General features: G+C 42.2%; 1 protein-coding gene across 1 annotated transcript; it reads right to left on the reverse strand.

Moving 5' to 3' along the window:
• Positions 1 to 3,668: 3,668 nt before the first annotated feature.
• Positions 3,669 to 21,301, reverse strand: SHISA3 (shisa family member 3; the record flags this gene model as incomplete). Its single annotated transcript, XM_082281993.1, has 3 exons — positions 3,669 to 4,120; positions 4,962 to 5,775; positions 21,236 to 21,301. 3 exons carry the CDS (start codon positions 21,299 to 21,301, stop codon positions 3,669 to 3,671), a joined length of 1,332 nt encoding a protein of 443 aa, XP_082138119.1.
• Positions 21,302 to 21,783: the final 482 nt, after the last annotated feature.

Consider the following 21,783-nt stretch of genomic DNA (forward strand, 5'->3'; position numbering starts at 1 on the left):
TGAAAGTATTTTGATACTTTTGAAATTGTCACTTTCAGGTTTTTTTATTCCAGTGGGATTAGTATTACAAATAATCCATGAGTTTACATAGCCACATACTGTACTGCTTACCTAGTTTCAAACAGAATCCTTCAGACATTCTTGCAAGTACTTGTAATGTTTTTCCTAGCACTGGAAAGTCTTGATGCATTTTGGAGATGCACACTTAAGAAATCCCAAATTGTAGAAACACGAAACAAATGGCATGTCACTATTGCTCATTGTCCACAGAAGGCTTGGGTTTGATCTAAGTCATTACCAGTTAATGGCAATCCAAGCATTTCTTGCATCGTGTGTGAATTACAATAATCAATTTAATGAGTATGAATATTTGATTTTAGATTGGTGTAGCGCTAGTAAAAGGAGTATGAACTAAATCCAGAATTCCAAAAGAAATAGTTAAATCTACTTTGTTAACGTGGCAGTAAAGCAAGTACTGCCTGCAAATGTTACTTCTGATAGCAAGCAATTGCTTTCAGTTCAAGCATACATCCAGCCCTTCAAACCATTTCATTAGTTATTAAAGTGCTATCACGATGTCATTTCTGTTCTGTCTGCAAGTTTTAGGAAATTTTCCTATTCCTATAAATCACAGGAGTATCTAGTGCCAAAAGGCTCTTTCCATTAGGAGGGAAATCCAGCATTCTCGCCTGCACATCAAATCCATCTGGGCCAGAAACTACTGGCACAGACATAAGCATTTCCATCCATGGATTGTATTCTGGCCACCTTCTTTCCTCTCCCTTCAGCTATATAGGTCACTGCTACTGTAACTACATGAACAATAATAGGGGTTTTTTTAATTTACAGAGTCTTCTTTGTCCATCTATTTGTAGATGGTGCATAATCCCCCCCTCAACTGTTTTACAGGTAACCCAGTACAGCTATTTTAACTACACCCGATCTTTCCCACCCTAAGAACCACATCTGCAGGATTTGTTGGAGTCTGGCTACTGATCTGTGAAGTACTTAGCACTCTATAAACTTACAGACTTATGTGAGTCTGATTCAGTGAAATTATTCCTGTGTGTCAAGTTCTTCAGCTGTTCTATGAGGACAAGCCCATTATGCAGCATCAGGGGAAGAAAGGAAGTGGCTCAGAGGGGTCTTCCCTTCTAGGCTGAGTTTCACGCTACATGGCAAACTTCACAGCTCTCCTTAGGCTGAATAGTCATTAAAATCTAAGGCTGTATGCAAGTGTAGCAAAAATCTATCCACATGTTAAAGCATTAATAACTGACTGCAGAGCCCTCTGGACCATCGCAGTGAAGCAGCCTGGCCTGTACAGCACCAAATGGTAACGGGCAGTGACTGGGCCAAACTCACGACTTTGCTGTGTACAGCCTTTATTTGAGGAAAACACTGAATTTCAGCCACTCACCATCTGTCAGTGGCTCTGATAACTAACCACTCTTTGAAGGTACATAAATTGCCCCTTCTTAGTTAAAATTGATCAAGTTTCTGCTTCCAGAATGAGTCTGTGTTGCCTTGGTTTACTAGGTAAAGATTTCTTCTAATTGGAGACTTATTATAATTTGTAAAAAAATACAGTTTAATTGGTTTGCTGTTTCTGCTGTATACAGGAGTGATCAGTACATCTCACTGTATGCTTCTGAACAAGACAGCTGATACCTCTTGAAATATTCAATGATCTTTCCAAGAAGTTACATGACGAACAGTCCATATTTTGTAGCCTTTCAAAATATGCAGTGAAGAGTCCTATGAAACCTCATCAAAGGCAAGCAAAAATTTTTCTGTCCCCTTCCTTGAAGATTGTTTCTAAAATTAAATTACAGGCCAGAACACTTAACTTTCAATTAATTTCCTGAATACTCAAAATCTAATTTTTAGTATCTTGCAAAACATATACACAGCTGTGTATCATGATTTGGGTTGTAATTAATGATTACAGCATTCAAGCTGGAGCCTGTTGCTTAAAACATCATTGTATAGAACTCGTCTTTCTGCTTAGAAACTGCATTTCCAGCAGTAATTTCTGTTGGATTGTAATGCTAATTGTGCAATAAAAAACATACTAAAAGGATTATTTCAAAATATTTTTGTCTTAACTACTGATCACTAGATATTTGCTACGAAAAAAATAACTCCACTCTTGAACCAATGAAGCTTTTCTAAACTACTTGTTAAATAGGTCAGCTATAACATACTTCAAGAGATCCTACACATGGGGAGTTTGAAGCTGATAAAATAGGAAAGCTCAGCCTCTGATATTGTAGATTCTGGCCCACAGAATTACTTCATTTTTTCACAAAAATAAGTATACAGAGAAGCCCTTTAATGACTGCATTTTTTTTCTGTGTATTTTCCATTTGCTTACTGCATGTATTTGGTTTAGATGTTTTTCTTCTTCCATTTGGTTTGTTGGTTTACTTAGGTGAAGGAATGTAGAAGGGCAAACAGAATTTATTCCTAGTGCAGGATGTTTAATCTAAAATACCCAACTAATCAGTGTCGTTTTCACCAATTTTTCACCGCAGCTGCATGCAAAAGACATAAATGAATCTATTAGTTTGCTATATAGTCAGAATTTTATATTATATTAAATCTGCACAACAGGTGCAGTTAAAGTTGTAAATCATTTTAAACAGCAGAATAAACTATTTTAGCAGGAAAAAATACAAAATAGTTACACCAACCAAATTCAACAAGCACTATCTGTACAGAGTCATACAGATGACACAACATTTCAAACACACAGTTTATTGGTAATTTTTTTTGCGTGTTACTACTAAATAATTAGTGATGTCAATGGTGTAAATACATTTTAAATTACAAACTTGTCTTTACATTTTATACATGGCTAATTTTACAATCAGAACTTCATGATCAGTTTGTCCAGCTTACACTTGCTGAGCAAAAAGCTGACAATAAATACTTCTTTCTGAAGAATGCTTTAGTAGAATGGTATTTTTAGAATTTTATGTGCAGAAGTTATTGGTGATATTGCTGAATACATTCTGCTTTCTTCATAGATAATTCAGCTACCTGGGACTGTCTGATCTTCAACTAGCCTAATTAGTACTAGTTTTATCTACCATAGTTAAAGCTTACTAATACAAATATGCAGTGTAAGTTCAGGTAGATTGTGTATATTTTTAAAAAACCTCTGCATTTTGACATCTAATAAAATTCTTCCTCTTATTTTTCACTGCTCATGGAAGCGGTAAGCAGTCAGATGTTTTCAAGGATCCTCTTTAGTAAGTATTACTCCTCTCTTACTTCTCAGGCTTATTGCTGCTTTATAGAACTAGTCTGATTATTATCAGCGGAATGCAGCCATTGTTTGTTAACTAAGTTAACTGAATTAAGGTAAAATGCCATTTATAATACTGAGTACCTTTGTCCCAGTATGGTTCTTTTACTTGTCTCTGAACACATACTGCACAAATTAGGCAGAGCAGTCCGGTTTTAGAGCAACTGCTTGGAGTGTTTTACAATTCCTTTGTAAGAGTGATCCAAGTTTGGGAAATGCAATCTCAAGTGAGACCCTGCACTTTTCAAGGGCAACTCACCCACAGGAACAGTTCTGATTCCTGCAGCCACAGAGCACACCCAACAGCAGCAGTCCCTGTGCTTGCAAAGGCTGCGTTACTTCTTCACAACTTCTTTCAGCTCTGAGTAAAATCAGAGCAGCTTTTCCCAGCCAGGGCAGGCTCTGGCTGGAGAGGATACCCAAAGTACTGCGGCGACACCAGAAATCCCGAAGGCTGGGTCAGGTGGACTGGATGGGCTGTCTGGAAGCAGCCAGATGTGTACGGTGGAGGTGAGGACGCCACAAGGCACCCTGGCTCTGCCCGGGGGAAGGAGAACCTGCGCACTGAGCTGCCGGTAGAACTGGAACTTGTTGCGGTACTGGACTGCCTGGATGGTGTCCTGAAGCTTGTGGAGGCCAAGATCATGGGAAGAGTCTCGGTCTGATAGCTCCGCAGAGAAAATCGTATTGGCTGCGATGGTTGTTTAGGTCTTAAACATGTGCAACAATAAACTGCTACCAGCGAGCCCACGATAATGAAGGCAATAAATATTGATCCCACAATGAGGAATGGAACGTAGATTGGTTCTGGGAGAAGAAAGAAGAAGAAAAGCCGTGCAAATTAGCCCACTTAAGTAACAGGTCTTCTGTATAGAAGTAAACTTCACAGTGTTTATGAAGCCCCACATCATTTCAGTCCCAATGACACACCAATCTGCTCAGAAGACAGAACTTTAAACCACTGTCATTGAAACAAAATCAGAGTTTAAACCCTGTAGGTTCCAGTAAGAATTTCTTTCTGTTGACAGTTTTAATAGTTACCAAAGGTAAAAGCTGTCTACATCGTGTCCCGTTCGCTGGCTCTAGTTAGGTATAGCTCACACCTCTCCCCCTCCCTCATCCCGCAAATCGCCGGCACTGTCCAGTGTAACAGCTTAAACCTGCAGGCGAAGCTCAAATGCTGCAGATGCTGTTAAATCGCTTCCTTTCCTAAGGTGGAAAATAAGCGCAGAACGTGTGACTTCGGAAACCAGTCTCCGTACGCGCTGCCTGATTTCTTTTGTTTGGGAAACTGACGGCCACTCGCACGGTGGGGCTGTGCGTGCAGAGCACCGGGGCCCACTCACACCTCCGGGAGCAGCAAAGTTAGACAGACACAGCAGAATTTGCCGATGCGAGCTTAAAATACAAGCGCGCCTTCCAGTCAGGAGGGATCGTGCTGCCGGTGCCCTCGGGACCCCGGGCTCCCTCCCGGTCTGTCCCGGCTCGGGGCCGCTCCGCGGCCGCGCCCCCCGCGCCACCGCCGGAGCGCACCTGGAGCCGCGCCCGCCTCTGCCCACCCGCCGGGACGGGGCGCCGGGCTCGGCCCGGGGGATGCTCCGCGGGCACCGTCTCCCGCCCGCCTCGGGACCCGCGGCCGGCCACTCACGGGCGGTGACTCCCGGCTCCGAGGGTTCGCGGTCGTTGGTGCAGCCGCCCTGCTCCAGGCGAGCCTCGGCGGCGGCGCAGCAGTAGCGCAGCGCGCAGGAGCCGCAGCAGATGGTGGCGGCCGCCGTGTCGAAGCCCTCAGGGCACTGGAAGCCCTCGTGGTAGCCCCCCTGCCCGTCCACCCAGCCGTGGCAGTACTCGCCGCCGCCGGGCTGGCCGCCGCCGCCGCCCAGCAGCCCCAGCAGGAGGCAGCGCAGCAGCAGCCCCGCCATCGCCCGCCACCGCCGCCCCGCCACCGCCCGCCCCGACGGGGCGCGCAGGGGGCGGCCCCGGGTGCGGTGCGGGGCCTCCTGCGCCGCGTCCGGAGGCTGCGGGGTCAGCTCCCGCCCCCCCACACACACACACATATACTGACACCACTCACTCACACCCAAGCGGACCCCCGGCCGCGCCCCCGCGGGGCCGCCCCCGCCGCTCACCTGCCGCCCTCGGCCCCCGCCGCCTCCTGCGCCTCCGCAGCATCGCCCCGCACCTCGCTGGCCCCGGCCCCCGCGGCTCGGCCGGCCCCGCTCTGTACCTGTCGGTCGGACGGGGCCGGGCGCGGAGGGAGTGAGGCTGCGGCCAGATAAGCGTTTGCTTAGCGTGGCCTTCTTCCTCTCGGCAGGCTGTGCCCGGCCTCCGCGAGAAAAGGGCTGAGCGGGAGTCCGGGCATCTCCCGTCCTACACACCCGGTTGTGCCCCTGTCTCCCCGCCTGTGGCCAACACGAAACAGAATGGTCTCTGTACTGCCAATTTATTAAAGCAGCCTTGCGCTTCTAAGGGTTAAAAAACCAAATACAGCGTATGATTTATTACAAGGACTTTTTGCTTTTTAACCTGTTTCCCTTCCTCAATAACTTTTATGTGCAAAGACATAGCAGCACATCCCCGGAAGATTTATAGCCTCTTTTAGTCAAACACCAGGCCCATCGCCTCTATTTTCCAAAGGGAGAGAATGAGCGTGGGGCTAGGGAGGAGGAACACATCTGTTCATATAAGAATCCAATCCTTTTTCTGCTGGAAGAATAATAGCAAATCACCAAGCAAAAACCACAACGGGAACTGCTTATTCATTTATTCTAGAGGAAAAAAACATTTTAAATGAACTGAGCAGGTTTGGACTTCTGGTTCAAGCAAAGAAACATTTCTTTAAATGATGCCTCCCCTGTGTGCTATCTAAGAGGCACTCTTGCTCGAACGGTGAAAGTGCTTACAAAACTTATATTAAAGCTGTGCTGGACGAAAGAATTCATTTTTCCTGCTTCTCAAACTTCCTGACATCGTTTACCACTGGGGTATGGATATGTATATCAGAGTCTGACCACTTGTCCAACATTTTGAATGCCCGTGTCACTAATTTCCAAAGTTGGCAAGTTCAGTCAAACAAAAGGAACAAAGTGTGCTGTGTACCAGCAATAAAACTGTGTACCCAGAACCATCTATCAAGACGTTATTCTTCTGGCCAACTCCTAAATACAGTCCACAAGCACAATATTTGTGGGTTTTTTTCTTTTAACTAATATATTTGCTTATTTTTTTCCCTCTGACCCTTTTTTCCCTGTTTCGATTTCTGTATGTATAACCAGTACCAACAAATCGGAAAAATAAATAAAAAATTGCATAAAGAAAAATATTTTTCATGGCTGCTTAACAGATATGGCTATAGAAATAGCAAAACTGGATATAAAAGAAAACAAGTAGATTTTGAAAGTGAAAATGCAATATTCTGTTCTCCTCTGCATTTTCATTTTGAAATGATGATGTGAATTAAACTTTTACCAGCTGTCCTGACTACAAGTTCCTAGTTTTTATAAGCCAATGTTAAATATTAATACAGTTTTGCATTTACTTCACCGTGGTTTTAAAGCAAACATAACCTTCATGGAATGTTTTAAAATGTATGACTTTTAAAGCCCTAATCCAACTTCCAGGAAGGTCAAAAGGAATCTCTGTGTTGACCAGGATGAGGCTTGGAGCAGGAACTCAGTAAGGTCTTCATGGTGCATTTAGCTATCTCAGGTGCAGAGGAAAGAGAGACAACAGAGCCATCCTCTCAAGTTTGCAGGAAAGACACATTTGGTAGGAGTCAATGAGTAAATATCTCACAGCTCATATGTTGATTTTGTTAATTAATTCACCAGCTTCTAAAAAAAAAAAAAAATCGGTCTGAAACAAACCTTCTGAGATATAGAGATATTTCAGATCTTAAGCTACAATAGGAACTGCAGTCATAGTTCTGGGTGGGGGCACTGAGGCCCCAGTTGACAGACATCAGGAAGACTTTGACCTGGGTTTATTTCTCCTTGTTTGTTCCATCTCTAGTGCTTGGATTGTTAATAAAATGTTCATCTTTGTGTTCCTTTAGGCAGAGGCTACTCTCTGCTCCCCTCTTGCATGAGGTGATGGCAGCTGTACAGGATCATCTGCAAATGGACACAATTAACCTTCCTTTTATTTGAATCACAAATTTCCCCATCCTGCAAGAAAAGTCTTTTAAGAGTTTCTTAAGTATTGGTTTGCAAGTGTGTGTGATTGGTTTACTTTTGTGCGGCTAAATGGCATTTCAATCACACAAGTGGATTTTTCTCCCTTGTGCCAAATAAGTCAGAGGCAAATTTCAGGACTGATCCTGCAAACACTGCCAACCTGGAAAGCTTGGGAGATACATGAGTTTTCCTATAAACTGCTGAGGTCTTAACCGACTTCTGTGGTCTTTTTCCTTTCCCTGAAATACTGACACAGCTTGCAGAATGTGATGCAACTATAGTGGAGGTGAACTGGATTGTTCTGACATAGACAGGAAAAACCTTTGTTCTGCTCCCCTTCCTGTAAATGTTGCATCTGGGCAACCACGTCCTTAAGCAGTTTGACATGCAAGCAGATTCATTTGCTTTGATTTTTGTCATTTGCTTTAAACTAAACCCCCAAATAATTAAGAACACAGGAAAAAGACTATCATGTAAACTGTTAGTGAGCATCCTGCATCTGCAGTTTGAGGACTTTGGATGTCTCCAAGTAGCTCACTGTTAGGCTGCCTTTGTTGGGTGATGTTCCTGCAAAGTACCTGTGCTGCCTTTGCCTATTATTTGTTCCTAGCCAAAACCTTCCAGCTTCCAGGTGATGTGTCATCAACTCAGTTACATCACATTAACTTTGAATGAGAAACACTGTTTTTAAAAGCTCGTGTAGTTCTGATTGTTGTTTATAAAGCTCAGTATTAAAATTTTGAAGGTGAAATCAGTCATATAATAGGGAGAGAAGATACTTTAATTGCATTTTAAGGTATTATTATTTACCAGGCTTTTCTTAGTGTCTCCACAGCAAACCTACAGGGAGAACACATTATAGTACTCATCATCTGCTTCTGTGCAAGATCAAACAATTTTTCTTAAATGACTTCTGAAATCATTGCCTCCCTGCACACAGTAATTACCTCACTACTGCCAAATAGATCAGTTGTAAGAACAGATATTAAAATCTTCTTGAACATATTCATATTTCCTAATAATAATTTTGCTACATTCTCTTTTCTGGATTTGGACTTTTTTTCTTTTTTTTTTTTTTCCCATGTTTTCACTATTATATTTTTGGCATTCTTTTAGAGTATAGAGCGAGCCAGTAACCCATGAAGCTCTAGCATGAGAGTAAATCCTAATATCATTTCGGGCAGGCACTACCAATGTTAGTAAAGTCCTGAAACTTTGTCTTGGCTACTAGAGTCCAAGCAGAAACCAAATCTCACAAAAATTCCTAAATAACATCACACTTCTGTCTTGACTAGGGCAGTGACAGATAGGTTCAGCTCATATCTTTCTTGATGGTCATATCCTGTAGGATCAGTCATTTCACCCCAGCTTTTCGTTAAATTTTGTCTTGGATTTTGAAGATTAAAAAAGGCCAAATTCAGTTAGCAGCTTCTCAAAACAGCCTGGTGCAAGCAGATTTCACTTAAAAAAAAATAATAATTTTCCACCTAAATTGCAAGCCCTTCAGCTACCTGAGTTGCTTCATTAATCATATAAAGACTGTGTTGAATAAAATCCTGTATGCTGCTCTCTAAAATGACATCCTTATTCTTGGCTGGTTGTGAGAACACCCTTCCTGCAGCTGCCTTGCTTGGAGAGCCACCTGCCAGGCCACAAGCATCCCTATCGCCTGCCAGGCCCAGACTGGAAGGGCTGGCAGCAGTGCTGGGAGGTGCCCCAGAATCAGCCCCATGCCCCAAGGAGGCTCCAGCTGTGTCTCCACTCCTCCTTTGGCTGCAGAGCCTCATCCTATTGCCTATGTCAGCAAATTGAAACAGACCCAAGAAGCCCATAAAGTGTATTTTGGTTGACTGAATCAAGGGGAATCAAGGGGTGGTGCTTCTCTTCTTTCTTTTGCCTTGCTTCTTTTTCAGTATTCAGTATTCATATTTGGGAGGGAGGCATTGTTCTACTCCGTTTTGGGCTGGAGGCTGCAGCTCTGACAGTCAGCCTTTTATGATTTATTCCTGGGATTTGACCAGTACTGCGTGGTTTCCCACCCCAGTCAGGAATACCACCATGTTTTCTGAAGTCTCTCAGGAATATTTGAGGGGTAAGGTTACTTAAGCCAGCTCTTAAAGGCTGCACCACTTCCTCTTGCCCCCAGGTAACCCATTGAGAAAGCTAGTTACAGTTGTGGGGAAAAAGAAGTCAGGTTATCCCAGCCTCATGACTGTCAAAGTAAGTGAGATTAATCATGAGTGCCTTAGGGCTCACTCAAGCAGCAGAATGTTGGATTACTGGTATACCCATGTCACTGTAATGGTTCCTTATCTGAAGTCTGTAGCAGTGCTAGGTAGAGGAGTTAGGATCAGACCTCAGAAGCCATCATTCTCCTCCTAAGACACCAAGAGTAGAAGATATTTTTAAGCCAGCAGTGCAGCCATCCCTATTTGAGGAACATATTATCCCAGCCATCCCCCATCTATCCTTTAGAAGATCACTCTTGCCTTACTTTTGAGCTCTACAGAGACCATGTAATGAAAGATGAAGGGATTTGGTTACACCCAGTAACTCACGTGTGCTGAATGTATCTCCTCTATACAACCACTGCCGTGCTCTCCATCTCCGCATCCAGAGGGGCACAGAGGTGGGAGGAGTAGAAGAGCAAGAACAGATGTCTAGGATAGATAGGAACTGGTGATCTTACATGATGTGCAATTACCCTTTCTTCACTCGAGCTGTGGCTTAAAATAGCCTGTCTTATGGCTATCAAGTAAGGTTTTCTGAAGAAGTGTTTAATTTACTTTTAAACCAGAAGTTCCTGTGTTTTGGAATTTGGAAACAAATTCTCCAGGCAACAATTCTTGATTTAAAAAAAAAAAAAGGCCAGTACGTAATTACACCAACCACTAGTAGAGCAAGAGCTAATAAAAACCTGAAATAAAAAGTAAAAAATTAAGTACAAAAATGACTGTTTTGTTGTAGTTCTAAGAGCTGTTTTCAAAGCACTGAACATGGGGAAATGTTTTGACAGCCAAAAAGAGATTGAAAAATGGCCACATTTTCACCTGAAAACTGTTAATCAATTATGATTTGGCACAGAGCTCCTTCTCTGTAACTTGCAGAGAAAAAATGAGTTATTGCAAGTAAATAACTATACTTCCTAATAATCTTGACTGCTGTAGCCTTTTTCAAACAGTACCAAGCTTACCAGCTGGAGGTGGAAAGCTCAGTGTACGATTGCCAGGCAATTCCCTAATCCCCCAAACAGTCACATTAATGAACAGTGCAACAGAAAGGTCAGAGGAGAGAGATAGCATCAGACCTGCTTTGCTCTGTAGCAGAGTGTGCATTTCTTTTTCCTTGAATTAATGACCAAAAAAAAAAGTGAAAGGATGTGAGAGAACATGACACTTGAGTGTAGAAAAGTGTAGAAAGAAAATGTGTTTACCAGAAAATGAATACAACTGTTTTGGTTTTTTTCACTCACACTGGGAAAAAAAAAATATGAGAATTCAAAAAGAAAAAAGAATATATACCAATGCTTTTGTCTTTTTCTCCAAAATAAATAGTGCTGCATATGAGAGCACTTTTTCAATCCATAACTAACAGAGTACGTAATAAAAATATGCCCAAGTTTAAAAATACATAGTTTCCTTTTTTTTTGTTATCATGAAATTAAAGCGTGAGAATAACTGGCAAATAATGCACAAAGAAATCTGAAAATGGGCACATTATGGAACATCTTTAGCCTTCAGTAGGATACATCCTGTAAAGAACTAAGGAAGAACTTGTTTTGTAGGACATATTAATATCTACCTCTAGTAGTTTGCTTATTACACATGAGAGTTGTACACAAATAACTCATAGGCAATGGAGCCTATGGATTTAAAAGAGTAATTCCTTTGTAGCACTAAGCCTGATAAATTAAACTGGTCCCTTACGCTTGAACTGGCAACCAAACAGATAATTTTATTAAATATTTTAGTAGTGCAAACAGGAATTTTTAAAAATTATTTTATTACTGCTGCTGCAAATTTATTGTGGGCATTAAATAGCAGCTCTCCAATGCTAAAAAACACAGCCAAATTCTGCATCTTTGAACATATCCCTCAGTTCCTCTGGCTCAGGTCCTCAACCATCTTCCTCAAGCTACATTTCACCCAGCTGAGGACCACCCATCCATTTTTTGCATTGATATCTTTGCATGTTTATAACAGATAGTTGTGGGGTTTTCCATTCATTGTATTTATCCTGTCTTTGGAAAGGCCTCTTAACACTTCCTACAAACAGCAGATTTCCCAAAGAACTTAAGACATGTCGGGTCTGAAGAAATTAGCATTTGGTGACATAAATTAGTTCTATATTTATGATAATCTAATCAGTGAAAGAACGATTAGGTGAGATTGAAGACTGAGACCCATATTCTTTGTTCTGACTGCATTTAAGGAGGAGCTCTATCTCAACTCCCACTAGGGGAAGTCAGGGACTGGGTCACCTTGGCGCTGTTTTGAGTAGGTGCAGAGTTGCTGTGCTCAAGTGCTTGCTGCTCCTGATATGCTGCATTTCCAGATCCCGAGCAAGATGAGTCCTGCCACTCACCTAATCCAGTCTTATCTCTGTGGCCATCCAGAACTGTTTCAGGGGAGGTAAGAAGCCCTGCAGCAGTGCCACCTCCACCTCCCCATGCAGTGAGCAGGCTGTCAGGCGCAGGCTGTCTGCCTGAGCAGGACGTGCATAGAGGAAATATTTGGGGATCCTGTTCTTCCTGTTTGGGGAAGTGCAGTGTCCTAAAATTTACCCAAACAAGATTTATGTGCCAGAAAGAGGTCTTATCTAGTGAGACTAATATATAGTAATTTTAAATTTTGGATCAGTGATAACTGGGGACTGGCTTTAACTCAAAGCCTAGAGCAGACACACTAACACTCTTTTCAAAATAAACAAGGAAAGGTTTAGATTAGCTGTTCAGAAGAAACTCCTTACTGTGAGGGTGGTGAGACACTGGAACACGTTGCCCAGAGAAGCTGTGGATGCCCCATTCCTGGAAGGGTTGAGGGCCAGGTTGGACAGGCCTTTAAGCAACCTGGTCTAATTAAAGGTGACCCTGCCCATGGCAGGGCATTTGGAATGAGATGATCTTTAAAGTCCTTTCCAACCCAAGCCATTTTATGATTCTATGATTCTCTGACACAAACAGCAGGGTCTGCATAAGCTAATTTCACCCTTTGCACTGTACAGAGTTACCACCATGTAGGAATCAATGCAATTGTGAAGAATTGTGTAGGAAGACATTGCATGCAGAACCAGTACAGGCTATACTCTGCCACGTAGGAAACTAAAAAAGACTAAAACTTTAAAGAACTATGAGGAGATACATAAAGTGTTTTGGTGAACACATTAGTAATTTTGGAGAGCTGTAATTTTGACTTAAAATATTTAGCTTTTGAATTTGACTTAAAGTATTCTCGTAGACTGAATGTAGTCGTGTTTGGGGAATTTATAACTTTATTTCAAAGTTTTACTTATTATTCTTATATGCAATAGCCTGAGGAAATTTTCTTTTGCTTATCTACATTTCAGTCTCTTTGCTTAGATTTCTTCCGGGATCTGACCTATAAAAACAACTGGATTTATGATACTCTGAAGTTTACAGCAAACACTTAGCAAATACTCCTATTTCAGATATGAAATTTATAGTGTTTAAATATAGTTTTCCATGTTATCATTTTTGGTGTTTACTGAGTGAAGTAGTTTTCCAGCAAATGTCAAGAAAGCAGCTAATAGGTAAATATACCACAGAAAGTAACTGCACACTGCCATCTACGGAGCAGGCCTGGGATATGGCAGGAGCGGTTTATCGCCAGGAGACATGAGAGGAGGTATTCATAACCAAAAAATGTCATGGCTTTTCCTCTTCTGGCAGCAGTTTCTGTTAGTGCAGAGCATGTGTTGCAAAAGAGGTATTGTGATACAGACTGTGCGTGACTGTCGTGTGAGGAATGAGAAACGACACAGAGTGTGGAGAGTAATTATTTGTCTGAAAGATGATGTTTATAATATCAAGGCTGCGTTCAGAACAGCCAGGTGAAACCATGCAAGAGGGCAGGAGGAGTGCATGTCCCATTCCCGGTGGGAGAGCTCCCATGGGGATGGCAGTTGCAGACATCACTGCAGCCCAATTCGTGCAGTGTGTTGCAAGAGCACAACAGATCGCGCCTCTGGTGGTAGTGGATGCTTCATCCACCAGCTGTCTCTCTCTCCACACTCCTGACCTGTATCTGTCTCTCTCCAGTTGCCTCTCACCTCGCTTCCCTGCCAGTGCTGCTACTGCGCAGAGCTTGCATTTCCCAAGAGCTGGAAGGACCGGTAATGAGTGCAGGACATTCTTGAACCTGCCAGTTCAATTCATCCACCCAGCAAGGCTGCAAGCACCTGCTCAGGCACAGCCAGTGGCTACATAGGGATGTGTCACACAGTCCTGGAGGAGAGAAGCAGGAGGGTGTCCAGCGTACCACACACATAGTTTGTTTTAGTAACATATTGGCAATATTTTACTCTCTGTCACGGGCTACTTTTTGCAAGTGAAAAAAAATCAAGGGAAAATACATCACTGAAGAGTCCTCCTTCGTCTCCCCTCCTATATCTTCTATCCTATGTACAGCTGTCCTTTTCAAGAAGCTTTTGAAGGACACTAGGTGAATAAAAGAAACTGCAAACCATTGCATAAGGCAAAAGTAGACGTAGAGGAAGAACCAGGAATACATGTGGCTTCTGCTTTCACCACCCCCTTCTGTGGGCCTTGCAGACCTCCAGCAGCCCACCGGTTGTCCCTTGAAAATCCCCAGTGCTCAACAGAGCATGCTGTGCTCACATCCTGGTATTGAGCTCTTTGCTGCTGGGTGGCTATGAACTAGAGCATTACTGAGGCTGTTTGTACACCACCTGTAGTAATAAACCACTGGGGTTTAAGCTGAGGTCAGTGGAGCTGGGACTAATGTGTGTGAGTACACTGCTTAGTCCAAGAACTGGGTTTGATAGCTGGCATCTCGATATAAATCTTTGACAACACCAGTAACAGTAGCCTCAGCCCTAAATTACTGTTAATCCAGTTATAAAAACCAATCCTGAATTAGCTGAATCATGAATTAGCCTCCCTCTCAGAAGAGAAGTTAATATTTATCAAACAGACTGCCTGTAGTCCCCTGCATTACCCACGTTTGGCTGCCTTTGAGGAGTTTATCTCATCCTGAATTGATGATGAATTATTACGAACTTGCTTTGGATGTCTTACTGCAGACTTTTGGCTCAGGGGCCACTACAAATTTCTTCAGTGACAGATTGTTAACTTCAGCCTCAATTAATGATCATGTTTTATCAGCTTAGCTCAAATGTTTGGTTTCTAACTTTTGGTTGCACAGTCTAAACAGTTCCAAAGTCCAGATAGACGACTTTAAATTAAAATGTTATGATTTTGATACTGACTTGATGCCTTCCTGGCTGAGCGGGAATATTTTATTCTTCCATCACTTTGATTAATAGACCTGTTACAAATGCTATGCTTTAGAGTACCCAGGAGTGAAACAAGCAAACACCATGTAGATTAACCTAGTTAAGACCTAATCTTACACTCCTGTGAGAAGTCTTCTTTTAATTGTTCAGAAGCTAATGTGCTCTCTAGTGCAATTTTCAAATTATGAATAATTGCACTTCTCTGCAGTCACCTATTTGTCTTTTTCTTAGCCTAAACTTTTGTTCTGCAGCTCACATGCTGTATGGTCAAACATCACTCTATTACACAAGCACTACAGAGTTGAACTTAAGTATCATAAAATTATTCTGCAGGAGTCTCTGCTAGCAAATTTCAGATCTTTGCCACCAATAGTTAAGACAGGATAAAAATTCTTGTCTTCACATGAAACACTGGTAACTATGCCATCAGTACCCAGTCCTCAGGCATTCTCAGCTGTGGATGCTAGACCAGTCACAGATTTCATAATGGCTTGCTCCCACACCCTCCATCAAATATCCCTTAGGTATTAAAAACACGCTACAGGAAATCACAGTCCTTAGCACAGTAAGAATAAAAATGCTCAGGTTCACTGTTACTAATAATACAGCTCATTTTGTCATATTGGTTTGTAATTGAAGATGCATACGTATTTTGTGGACTTACTTTAGTACCCTCTTATTAACTAACCAAGCAGATTTTAACAATTTTTTCCCAAAATATAATTTAGTTAACTTCTGGTAAGCAGGAGATATGTTTGAAATTATATACACTTTTCATATTCTGAAGTTTACTGTACCAGCTAGGGCTTTCTATCTAGTTAGAGAAGTTGAACTGAGACGGAGACACTAAAATAATTACCGGTCTTGAAAATCATAAAAAAGCACTTCATATTTTTTGTTTTGGGTCATTTGAGATTCTTAAAATGCTCAGTAAGTTTATTAATATATGTTCTGGTATGAATATATGTGTATTCCTGTCTTGCATTTGCCAGCAGTCATCAAATGGAATTAGCATCTCGTCTTAGTGCATACTTCAGGTTTATGCAAAGAATGCTGCAGAGTATCCCATGACTTTGGGATGAAAGGTTAAATACAATGTTGAAAGCACAAGGAGTGAACGTCTGCTTAGCTCCTTGCGTGGCCATGTGGACACTCAGCACAAAAAAGGACTTGTAAATATGCTGAGACTTATTTGAACCCTAATTCAGTTAAATAAAATAGAAGCATCCATGTGATCAAATCTGTGCCAATTCACCCACTGGTGAATTAATTGCACATGAGCAGCAGGGAACTGGTGATACAAGAATCTCTATGGAAAACATGTAGGTGCCCAGAGTAGCAGCTTCCTTACTGTGATAGAGCCAAGACTTCTTTAAAGCAATGGCCGCTTGTAACCACTCTCATTCACAAGGCAACTTAATCATACGGATAATTTATTTGTTTTGTTCCGTTCTCATCTCTAATAAGTTTATACAAACCTTTGACCTCTTTCCCTCTGTACAGGTCAGGGACATCAGATACTATCTCTTTATGTGTGCAAAAATCATTACTATTATCTGCTTATTAAATGCCTGCCTTACCATCAGTTGTCCTGATTAATTCTGTGATGAGAAGTGGGATGAGTGTTAAATCCTGCCTTTATTGGAGTGCTTAGACCTCTGTGCATAGGCAAGTCATAAATGGAGGATTATTTTGTACCCTGGCTGTATTCATGATGGCTCCATCAATCACAGTTTTTGTATGAGTGAATGTGCTCAAAACCCGATGTTTAAATGAAGCTTTAGGCAAGAAGTTAAAAATTTTGTCACTCAGCAAAAAGTGCAAAGTTAAACCTAGGTAAATTTAGAGATAATTTTCCTTCTGTATTTATGTATTTTTTTATTGGATAGTTGAAGAGGTAAGAGCCATAGATAACGGACTTATAATGAAATATAAGTTATGATACTTACCTGCATTCTTTTTTACTCATTCATATGTCTGTTTGAGTATTACAGAGCTCAGGTGGTCTCCTCTGAGATAACTTCAGAGTCATACTGTTCTTGGTCAGATAATCTGTCCTGAAATAGCTGATAAATTTTTATGGGTATCAGATTATTTTTCTCCTGGATAGCTGCACCTGATACTATAATAATACCTCTGGGGGTAGTTAGGAAATAGGCTTTGGTATTGATATCCGAATACTTTCTAAATCTCCTTGAACAGCTCGGCAGTATAATGAAATATCTGATGCCTGTGAAGTTTTTCCTACAAAGAGCTTTTTCTCTCCTACTGGGATGTCTTTAGAATAGAACAAGTTCTCTAAAATCTAAGCAATTTTAAAACTTTCCCTTCTTTTCTGCAATTCTTCCTGAGGATTCAATGTCCATTTTTTAAACTACATCATTCTCTGTCTGATATTTACTACTGTGAATTCAGTTTAACCCAAATAACATAATGAAAATAATCATCATTTGCAAAGGATGGGTAGCTCTGATTGCATGTACACCTCCAGCCCTGCACTGCTGACAGTCCTGCCTCTCCCTCTGTGTCATGGGGAGCCTGGTCAAGTGCCCACAGTGTGCTCAGGACATCAGACAACTGATGTTTGCTAATGTGCAACCAGTGACCAGTCCTTGGGAATGTGGGTCTCCTTTCCCCGGTCATACACCTTAGGTTAAGTCCATTCATGCTCTAGGAATAACAGAGTTAAGTCTCTCAAGATGTTTGTGTGTATTCAACCACTCCATCTCTCCCTCTCTCCAACAAGACACTTCCTTAGAATAGCCCTTCTCCTTGCAAAGCAGCCAGAGTGGAAGACCACAGAGGCATTTCAGTAGAGATAGGCTAGTTAATCAAGATTGACTGCTTTCAGGGTGAGCTTCTTGGTGCTGCATGTGTTTCTAAGTTGATTCTGAGTTCTGGGGGGAAATCGTATCTTACACACTCCATCATCAGTAATGTTCTTTGGACCAGCTGTATCACATGTATCTGGAACACTCAGAGAAACTGAGGGAGACTTCTGAGTAATTTGCCTCAGTTTCACTGTGACAGAACCAATGTGATTACAGGGAAGTATTCCACCACCCTCAAGAGTGTATGTTCCCTATGAACTTTAGTTAAATTTATAGCTTCTCTTAGACAAATAGCTGTGAAAAAAATAGCTGCTTTCTGACTAGATACAGACAGAACAATTGTGCTCAAAAAAATAATTGCTTCTATCCGTCATCTGTATCTCATCTCAAGAGTGGTCTGCTGCAAGTGTTCTCCTTGGGGTAGCTGTGGGAAATACTATTTGAATCTTCCAGAACCTGGTAACACAAAAAAGTATCACGACACAACTTGGTGCTTGCAGTGGCCAGTGAACCAGTGGTACAACAGACAAAGAGAGTCTGCTGGTGAGACAGGCCCTGGTATCAGAGATCCTCCTCAGCCTAGGGTGAGCAGAAAAGGCTTCCCCAGAATGCTTTGTTCTGTTATGTTAATCTACCCCAGTTCTGCTTCCCCAGTTGGCTCTTGCCCCTCACCACTCCCCCAGAGTTTCCATATTGGTTCTCTTACCCTAGTCCCCCCTTTGTACCGTCCTCATGCCCTCACATCGTTGGTCTCTGATGCTCGCCCCGCTCCTCTACTTAAACCTGGACCCTCCATTGTCTTTTGTCTTTGTCCCTGGATCCCTTTACGGTGTGGCTGCAATAAATGCTGTCCATGGAGCTCTGTACAGCGACCCTTCCTGCCTCTTTGCCACTGACCCATATTACTGAAGCTATCCATGCGTTTGTGCGTGCACACGTGTGTGAGTGTGTGGCTGCCCTGCCGAGTGGCTTCACGAAGAAGATGCTTTTGGAAGGTCGCTGCATTGCGCTCCGGCACCGCAAAGCCGAGCCTGGGATAGTGACAGGTGCTGGATACCGATATTTTTGGCCAAGGGGTCTACTTGAATTTCTGGATAGAAGAAGGAAGGATTTTTATTCTTATTTACATTTGTCTCTCTTCTCCTTCAGCTCCAGCTCCTGATACAGCCTCGTCCCACTCAGACTGGAGCTCTCCAAGAGGATTGCCCTCTTTTCTGGGGGAGAAGAAGAAAGATCCTGGCAAGGGCATGGGGAAGCAGGGTGCTCTGGGCATCATTCCTCCACTGCTGGAGCATCATCCCTGTGTGAGCAGGGCAGAAATACAGCACAGCCAGGCAAAGTGGTGCAAGGCCTAGGACAAGGAATGACGCCACTTCATGGGATTTTGGTATCAAGAAGTTTCATGTTCACTTGAAATCACAACACTCCCAGAGCATCTGTGCACCCAGAGAATTTTAACTGCATTGTAAAGATGCTCAGAGGGGCAGTTACTGATGGCAAGTGGGTTGGCCGGGGGTGTGACCACACCACAGGGGGGTGATGCAGCCTGGCTGCCTCTCCCAGACCCTCTCCAAAGGTTCCTGACAGCGCCATGCCTTAGTGGTCAGTGGGAAGCTCCCACAGGCTTGAGTAGGCTTCACATCAAGCACCCTGAGTAGAAATGGCTTGGGAAGATGCTGTCCCCTGACTGACTACAGAGTGACTGTCCTCTGGGGACAACTAGCAAGATTTGAGGAGTGGGAAAGAATAATTTATTTGCTATATTTTTGGCATATGTTTATGTTCATGAGGGCACCATAACAAGTGATACCTTTTGCCACTCTCCTGCCTGCTTTTACTAATTTAGATGTTTTAATGCAATGGTAAGTACATTAACCTTTAGTTTAAAATGTTGCTTCTTTTTGAAATGAAAATCTTATATAAGTTATCAAATTAAATCCAAAATATTCTTCAGGCAGTTCAGTATTTACTTATTTTTTTAATTACTCTAGCTAGAGGCATGCTGTTGGATTTGTAGGTGTTTGGATAACTTAAAGGACAAAAACTGACTAGACTAGATAAGAGAAACTTAGGCCAAATTATTCTGGTTGTGACATATGTGATACATAATGCTGTGTAATTAGATATTAAAATGGTTTCTGTACAGCAGGATGTTTTATGAAAATGGGACAAATGTTTTTTAAATGTACCACTGGAAACCAGACAGATGGTAACCTAAATCCCCAAGGAGGATAGCTGAATTCCACCAAGTTTTTTATGTGAATTTGAACTGTAGTGAACAGGAAAGGAGGGAATTTGTGATTATAGCTTAGCTCGCCATTAGTCAATGTTTGGCTGAATGTGAAAAGGATGCTTATATGGTGCTTAGTCTGGACTGTGATATTTTCTGGGGATTTGTTCTTTCTTGAGCAATAGCAGAGCAGATGGTGACAAAGCAGATCTAGCAATAAATCATGGAGACAGGATACTTGAAGGAAGCAAGATGATCTAGAGGAACAAAATAGAAACCAGGGGATAATTGTTACACAATGCAGAGTGTATTCCCAATAATTTTATTAATGCTGGGGACAGTACTTAAAGGCTAAGCATTTTCATGTAGCTTGGCTGTTAAAACTCCTATTAGAATTTTTAATCAACATCCTTTGGGAGCAAAACTTTTCAGGACACATGCAAAAAAAAATATCTGTTATGTACTGAAACTCCTGGTGGCCATACAATTTAGAAATGCCTGACAATCTTAAACTGCAAGACACCTTTTGAGATTCACTGAGTTTGTGGCTACATGAATTTAGCTCTGAAACCCTGCCAGCCTTCAGGACAACGTCGTGCACATAACAGTAATGGGAAAGACACCTACAAATACAAAGGAAGAAACAGCAATCCCAGGAAGCAACATCTCAGTGGAAAAATTTTAGCCCACTAGCAGCTGGAGAGTAGTAGTCCCTCTGCTCCCTGCCTGGGAGGCAGCACAAAGCCCCATCTCTGCCAGAAGCTGATACTTCTTTGTTGGCCAGACTGCAGTGTGACCCTGGGAATGGTGGTGGTTCCTCATAACTCCCCGCTGTTTGCTCTCTTGCTGTCACACAAGGTCCTGCATCAGTGATGACAGTCCCTTTCTCTGTCAGATCTGCACTCACACTTAATTTTTCACCTGGAATGTTTATAGTTCCATTCCCTAGGTTGGAGGCTGCTCATACTGAGGAAGGCAATGGTGGGTGGTCCAATGTTCTGGATAGCAAAGGGTCCCCTAGCCCCCCTTTCTTGCACTAAAGAGAGGCAGAACCTTGGCTTCCAAGACACACAATATGATGAGGAGCTGCCAATTCCCAGCTTTTCAGGCTCAGGCAAAGGATTACTGTTGCATTTGGTGCAATACACTACAGTTTGGATAATCCAGAAGACAAACTATCATTGGCTCAACCCACAGATCTCCATATCAGATCATTCTTGGTGCCTTTCAGGATGCGCCAGGCACGGGCAGCATCATACATCGCTGACATGCACTCAAGCCCAACAATATCCCACAGCAATTATCAAGTGGTGGTACTCATGGTCCCCTTGGATCATTTGTCATTAAATTACCACGTCTTCTAATCTGCCTCATCTCAGTGACCCTCTGAGACAGTCCCACTACAAATAATGGCTGCAATGAGGTGTGTTTTTGTGCTGCACAAAGGAGCATCACACAGAGGAGCCTCCTTTCAGCAGATGAAGGACTAGGCAAACTAAAGGCAGGACTATTGAGCAGGAAGACTGGCGTTTTTGATGCAAAATGTGTCATGAAAATATATTTCAACAGCATGCAGAGAGAATAATTTTCAATCAGTAATTATAAAAATAGAGCTATTAAACTCACATGAGCAGTTTTTTGGTATCATAATGCCTCCCATTTTTTTTTCTGATCACATATTAGAATGACTTGTCGAAATGTGAAAACAGGTAGAAAAGCGAAACAAGCCATTAATGGGAAGAG

Source organism: Coloeus monedula, assembly GCF_965178545.1.
Source record: "Coloeus monedula genome assembly, chromosome: 5".
In the NCBI taxonomy this organism is placed as follows: domain Eukaryota; kingdom Metazoa; phylum Chordata; class Aves; order Passeriformes; family Corvidae; genus Coloeus; species Coloeus monedula.